Source organism: Zingiber officinale, chromosome 2B, assembly GCF_018446385.1.
Source record: "Zingiber officinale cultivar Zhangliang chromosome 2B, Zo_v1.1, whole genome shotgun sequence".
In the NCBI taxonomy this organism is placed as follows: Eukaryota; Viridiplantae; Streptophyta; class Magnoliopsida; order Zingiberales; family Zingiberaceae; genus Zingiber; species Zingiber officinale.
Window position 1 is genome coordinate 151110772 of NC_055989.1, and position 7047 is coordinate 151117818.

At 39.3% G+C, this 7047-nt stretch overlaps 1 protein-coding gene across 1 annotated transcript; it reads left to right on the forward strand.

Moving 5' to 3' along the window:
* Window positions 1-448: 448 nt before the first annotated feature.
* Window positions 449-6663, forward strand: LOC122047867 (coronatine-insensitive protein homolog 1b-like). The gene is made up of 3 exons (XM_042609382.1): window positions 449-1269; window positions 5100-5577; window positions 5662-6663. Exons 1-3 carry the CDS (start codon window positions 785-787, stop codon window positions 6460-6462), a joined length of 1764 nt encoding a protein of 587 aa, XP_042465316.1. The 5' UTR covers window positions 449-784; the 3' UTR covers window positions 6463-6663.
* Window positions 6664-7047: the final 384 nt, after the last annotated feature.

A 7047-nucleotide genomic window follows, 5' to 3' on the forward strand; every position in this document is an offset into this window, starting at 1 on the left:
ATTTTTTAAAATTAGAGATATTCAGGTGCTCATACTCGAACGAATTGGCCCGCACCGGGACCCCACCTACCTACATCTGCATGCGTGTGACGTCACGATCCTTCTCGACCTTTTTCTCAATTACGCGTTTTAAAATGTACCCGAGATCCTGGAGGGCCTCAGGCGGACACGTCATTCAGAAAAAAGTGGGGCCCTTTTTAGATCTTCCAATCAATTTCCTCACCCGCACGTAGCCGTTAAAAGAAAAGTAAACGCAACAAAATACAACTACGGAAGAGAGGGCGGTAATCGCACCAAACTGAGTGATGGCTGATCAGGTGTTGGCATTCATGCATAATCACCCTTCATCGTTTTTCTAATTACTAAGCACTCCCTGGACTAGTGGACTGGTATTAGCTCGCTAATGTTGATAATAATTCGATGACTTTATCTTCCTCAGCTAATATTATTCTCGTATCGCCCCTATAAAATCTCTCACTCAAGTTTAGGGCTGATGCGCTTCGAGGAAGGCTGCGCCGGCCGTCCCTGTTTGCTCCGGTCAGGCCTCGATTGACGGGGGCCGCATCGTTATCGCAGCTGAAGGCTCGTGTTTCTCGGTTATCGCAGGTTTTGGTTCGAAGAGAAGAAGGAAAAAGATTCGGATTTGGTTGTTTGGTCTGCTACTTGTGCGTGGTTGTGTTGTTCGGGATCGGGAGGGAGGTTGTTGATCCGTCGGAATACATGATATCGGCGGCGGGTGGTTCTGGGTAGCGGATCTGGTGGTGAAGGCTGTTCCTTTGGAGCGATGTCGGCCCGGACGTTGAACCGGGTTATGAGCTTTGGGATATCGGACTTGGCGTTGGAGTTCGTGCTGGGGTATGTGGACGACCCTCGGGATCGGGAGGCCGTCTCGCTGGTCTGTAAGAAGTGGTACCAGATCGACGCCCTCTCGCGGAAGCACGTCACCATCGCCATATGCTACTCCACTAGCCCTGGCCGGCTGCGGAGGAGGTTCCCCAACTTGGAGTCGCTGCAGCTCAAGGGCAAACCCAGGGCCGCCATGTTCAATCTCATACCCGAGGATTGGGGCGGCTATGTCGGCCCCTGGATCAGGGAGATCGCCGAGGCTTTCAATTGCCTGAAGTCGCTCCACCTCAGGCGTATGATAGTCAAGGATGAGGACATACGCGTCCTCGTCAAGGCCAGAGGACATATGCTCGAATCGCTCAAGCTCGATAAGTGCTCTGGATTGTCCACGGATGGCCTCCTTCTAGTTGCGCGTTCCTGCAGGTACATAGCCTTTCGCACGATTGACATTTATTGTCCTTTTTAGCGTTTCTAATAACTGGCCACATCTCGTGTACGATGCTTGTGCTTATCTGCATGAATTTTCTCTTTCATTTTGCTTGGTAACTACTGCAAAATCCTATCTTCCACCCCTTGTAGCAGAACATCATGCTCTAAAATCCCGTTTCTTTGAGAATATTTGGATATCAAATTGTAATGGCGAAACCCTCTGTGAAGTGCGCTTGATGCTTGCAGAAGAGACTTCAGAACATTTTTTTTACCAAAGAATACTATACTTTTATTCTCAATTTCTCTTTATAATTGTTTTCATTCTGATATAGATGGAAATTATATATATCCAACAAACTGACATGGAACTTAAGGACATCAAAGATATGGTTAATGGAAGAAAGAATTGAAAGGGCCTTTTAATGGACTCTTTTAATATATGCTTTATGATTCGATTCGTAAGTCCTTATCTTGCCAAATCATTATTTAGTCTAGCGGTGATATGATTCTGATACATCCATGAGTACTACAATTTATCAAAATAGGAAAGAATTAAAAGGAGAATTAATTTTTCCTGTAGCAAGGTGCGAACTAATGGTGTAAATGTGGATTTCCATCTGCTAGGCTGAGAAATATTCATGTGTGCTTAAATTAGTTTCTCAGTATGTTGCTAAGATTTTGTGGAAAATCATCTTCAACTAGATTAAATTACCTTATTTTGTGTTTCAAAATTGGAATGCTTGTTCTGTCTGTCTTTGGTAGGTTGTTATGGTTCTTGAGAACTTTTATACATGGTAATCATCCATTTATTTTCTTATAATACCTGAAGTTCCAAGGCTCTAATTTTCAAATAAACTTCTTTTGTTACTGGATTTATATTCTCTGTTATGTTTTGACTCGTTTTTAGTGATAAGCAAGGTTTTTTGGTTATAGAGCATGTACAAATAGATTTTACTGTGAAATGCGGGTTAGCATACACCATATTGCTCGCATATATCATATGGTAAATCCTCTGCTTTCTTATCTTGAGACTCTTCCAGCAAACAGTTTTCTGTTTAGTTTCCTGTCATTATTGGAGTGCTTTTTTTGTAAACCTTGTATACCATTTTCACTCAAGTTGGATCAGATATTTATTTATTAATTAGGTTTTTAGTATAGTAAAATAAGTATTCTTATTGAGTTCAGGTTGAGATGGTGTTTTGAATAGGTTTACGGGCATCTGGATTGGCTCCGTAGGCTTATACTACTTCTCTTTGGTTGAATTTGGGAACCAAGTCTTTGGTTTTGATATTTGGGTAATAATAGATGTTTGGGCATCTATAAACTTTACATGTGTCTGACTTGTTACAGTTTATTGCTTATCACTTTATGAGTTAGCTAATCCACTTGGAACCACATGGTATAGCTATTAAGTAATTTCTTGTTCATCCCTTCATTTGATGTCTTATGAAAATTAGGGCATTATTGCACTATATCGTCTTCCGTACCTATAAGAAAAATAATAGAATTTAACAAAGAATACAATTATTCAGAGGTTGTAATTACAAATTGAACGTTGAATAATAATGTAACATTGGTTGAATTAAAAGTCATTATATTGTTTCTGTCTTGATGATTTTATCAATGGTAATTGTCATTTTCCTTGCATCACTATTTTTTTATTTGACACTTATATGACCTATAAATTCAAAAATTATTAGAAATATGACAGCGTCAAATGGAAAGCAAGACAAATAGATAAAAGTAATAGATGTCAGAAGCAATATATATAACTATAATATGAGTCAAGGGCCTATGGAAGTTCTCTGGCTTCTTGTTTTCTTTGGTTATCTAGATGACGTTCTAAAATCAGTAAAAAGAACTGTGGAATTCTCTTTGGACTCTTAGGGACAACTACTAAATACACTAGACAGTCTCTTGCTGCTTGTTATTCCTTTTTTGCACTTTGTTTTCTGTTTATGTGCGCAGGACCAAGTCCAGCCCATGACCTGTTTCTTGCGAAAGGTTAGGTTGAGTTTGTTTCAGCAATGGGCTGTACTGTCTTGTTTTTGTTGTGAACAGTCCAGTTGGTTCTGATAGAGTCAGTTGGATTTTTATGGATTACTTTTATTAATTTAACGTGGGCTTTATTAATCACTATTGATGTCTAGGGCATTTGCTGCAATTGATTGCCAGTGCTCAATAGTGCGAGATCTGTCTTGTTTAGTAGGGAGGCTATGGCTTAGACAGTGGAGAAATTGGGTTGAACTGTCATTGTCAATCGGTATCATAGCTGACATGGTGGCACATTTTTCCAATTATCTGGATTAATTGTAGATTGAGTTGGATCTTGCATGCCAATTAGGGCTTTTTGCTAATTTCGATTGGATCAAGTCAAATAAGAACCTAGCTATTGCTTGTCATAGACTCATAGTTCCTTTTCAGATAATCAAGGGTTTATAATATTTTTTGGTTAAGCTTTTCAGCATGATTACTTGTAGATGTTAATCAAAACAAGTTATCTGAAATGTTTTGCATTTTTAATTAGAATAGATTGTTTGTATATTATATGTTAATTTGTAGATGTTACTCAAAACATGTTATATGATATGTTGATGTTGTGAATTGCTGATATATTATGTGGAAAAATGATATGCTAGGGAAAGAATTTCAAGGAGATACTCAAGGATAGACACATAAATTCATGGCCCACCATTTTATGTGTCTATCCTTGAGCATTTCCTTGAGATTCTTCCTTGTGCGTATCATTGCTCATATTATGTGTTTTATGCCACTTGATTACACATTTTTTTATATGGAAATAGCTTGATTAGTATACTTGGCATTTTTTATATTAACCTTAACAATTTATTTTTCTTAGTATGGACTGCTTATGCAGCATGCAATGGGACAGCCACAAATCCTTAACCTATCCATTGACAGAGAATATTGTGTTGATGTAATATCCTCTTTGAAACTACATGCCCTTAACACTGTCCATGGCAACCACAGGTTAATCTGATCTACGGAAGTCTAAGACTGATCAAATTCTGTGCAATGCATGGTGGTATTCAACAATTGGTATTAGAGGAATCAATTTATCAGAAAATAAAAAATTCTAGCTTTTAGTCTCCTAGACATGGTCTACTTTGTTAAAGTAGTCGGTGTAGCTTTCAAATCCTGTATAAGAGTTTGCTTACTTGGAAGATATGAGGGAAAAGAGGGGACCAAAAGATGTATAAATGATGGAGCTCTATATGTAATTTTGTGAGTCTTTTCCTACTCTCCATCATATCTTCCAACCAAGTAAATTTTCCTAAATGATTCATTTAGGCAAATCTTGTTCATGCATCCTTTTATGTGCCACTATCCATTACTCAGGTATCCATGGATGCATATTCTGGTTTTCATTAAGACATGAAAAGCAATGCAAACCCCAAAATAGTTTTTGCTTGTCTGCTATTAGTCAAGATGACTTGCAGAAAATACACATGCTGGTGCAACGAATGTATCCATAAAAAGTTATTTTGCAACCAAGATATAAGATACAAGGGAGTAAACGCATGATCATGAACATATTATTTTACTATTTGCATATTTTGGCAGACAGCATGCACTGTCAGAATATAACATGCACTATATATGCTATTATATCTATGACTGTATGTAAGATATTACATCGGATAATTTTATTTCTGCTTGGTGAGTGCCGCTGATCCTCCACTGGCAAATTTTGAGGCAACCTTTGACTTCAGGATGAATTTTTATTTTACACAACATATTTATGTGTTGACATTTTAGATCATCATCTGATGACTTAATAAATTCCATGTACTACATGGCAGATGTCTCAGAATATTGTCTCTGGAAGAAAGCTCAATTTCTGGAAATGATGCCAAATGGATCCATGAGCTAGCTGTCAATAACAGTGTACTCGAGACTTTGAATTTCTATATGACTGAGCTCAGAGTTGCACCTGAGGACCTCGAGTTACTTGCTAAGAATTGCAGGTCCTTAGTTTCTTTGAAGATCAGCGAGTGTGACATCTCCTATTTAGTTAGTTTTTTCCTAATTGCAACAAAATTGGAGGAGTTTGGCGGCGGCTCATTTAATGATCAAGTCGGAGATCTTGATAAGTATAAGAAGATTCAGTTTCCTCCCAAATTATGCTGTGTAGGTCTCATCTTTATGGGGAAGAATGAGATGGAAATATTATTTCCATTTGCTGCGGCACTTAAGAAGCTTGATTTACAGTATACATTTCTCAGCACTGAGGATCATTGTCAGTTAATCCAGCGTTGCCCAAACTTAGAAGTTCTTGAGGTAGTGACCACCACCCATCCTTGTTTCGCTTGATTTCTCAACTTCTCTAATACTGTAGTTCCATTAACTCGTTTTCCTTGATAGGTGAGGGATGTGATTGGAGATAGAGGATTAGAGGTTGTTGCACAGACATGTAAGAAGCTCAGAAGGCTAAGGATAGAACGAGGGGATGATGACCAAGGTCTGGAGGATGAACAGGGATGTGTTTCCCAAGCCGGCCTATCGTCTCTAGCACAGGGATGCCTTGAATTGGAATACCTGGCAGTATATGTATCTGATATAACAAATGCAGCTCTAGAGTGTCTGGGCACTTACAGCAAAAACCTCTGTGATTTTCGTCTTGTTTTACTGGATAGAGAACAGAGGATAACAGATTTGCCACTTGACAATGGGGTTCGTGCTCTGCTGAAGGGTTGCGCCAAGATCAGAAGATTTGCCCTTTATCTGAGACCTGGTGGACTCTCCGATGTTGGTCTCGGTTACATTGGACAGTACAGTAACAACGTACGGTGGATACTCATGGGTAATATTGGGGAATCTGACCGAGGGTTGCTTCGGTTTTCGCAAGGATGTCCACGCCTACAAAAGCTAGAACTGAGGAGCTGTTGCTTCACTGAGCGTGCTCTAGCCATGGCTGCTCTGCGTCTGCCTTCTTTGAGATATCTGTGGGTGCAGGGTTATGTGGCATCCCCTTTTGGCAATGACCTTCTGCTCATGGCACGGGCCTTCTGGAACATAGAATTCATACCTCCGAAACACGATGTCAATGAAACTGAAGACAGACGAGGTAACATAGAGAGCCAGGCACAAATTCTCGCTTATTATTCCCTCGCCGGAAAACGAGTTGACTGTCCTGATTCTGTGATTCCGTTGCACCCAGCCTGAGTATCGCACACCATTCCTCTCATCTAGTTTCTTTTTCTCCTACTTAATCGTTGATTATAATTGATGGTGGCACTAGTGATGAACATGTGTATATGTGGTCTGTATCATGCCGATAAAATTCAAGCAGCCAGTACTGTAATAAGCTGTCTTTGTGAGCCTATAATTAAAAGAGTTTTATGTGACTTTGTTGCTTTCTGATTAGCTTAACATGAGTTAGATGCTGATTCAGCTTTGTCCATTTCTTTCTTGGCAATCCCTATCGATCTTAATCTCCACAAAAATGAAGCCAGAAGAAATTTAACTTGCAAGTACTAAATTTATCTTCTTTTTTTTTTGTATGTTATTATCTGCTTTACCCTTTCTCGCAATGTAGTTGAGTGGTCTTTTCCATGTTTGTTGAAATGCCCATGTGAAATTGATTTGCCTTTTGCTATGTAAATCAAATCTTGATTTCATTTCTATGCTTGAAGTGAGCTAAAGCCAGATTGATCGAACTGATCGATCTGGGTAGTGTCTCTGCACGATACATTTGGATCGGACGACAGATCCTGAATCACTACCCCGGAATTGGAAGCAACGCTTGCT

What these genes read in the sequence shown, in the direction of transcription:
- LOC122047867 (XM_042609382.1), top strand. Translation starts at nt 785, where the DNA reads ATGTCGGCCCGGACGTTGAACCGGGTTATGAGCTTTGGGATATCGGAC. An exon ending in CTAGTTGCGCGTTCCTGCAG is followed by an intron (nt 1,270 to 5,099) that starts GTACATAGCCTT and finishes ACTACATGGCAG; the next exon opens with ATGTCTCAGAATATTGTCTC. An exon ending in CAAACTTAGAAGTTCTTGAG is followed by an intron (nt 5,578 to 5,661) that starts GTAGTGACCACC and finishes TTTCCTTGATAG; the next exon opens with GTGAGGGATGTGATTGGAGA.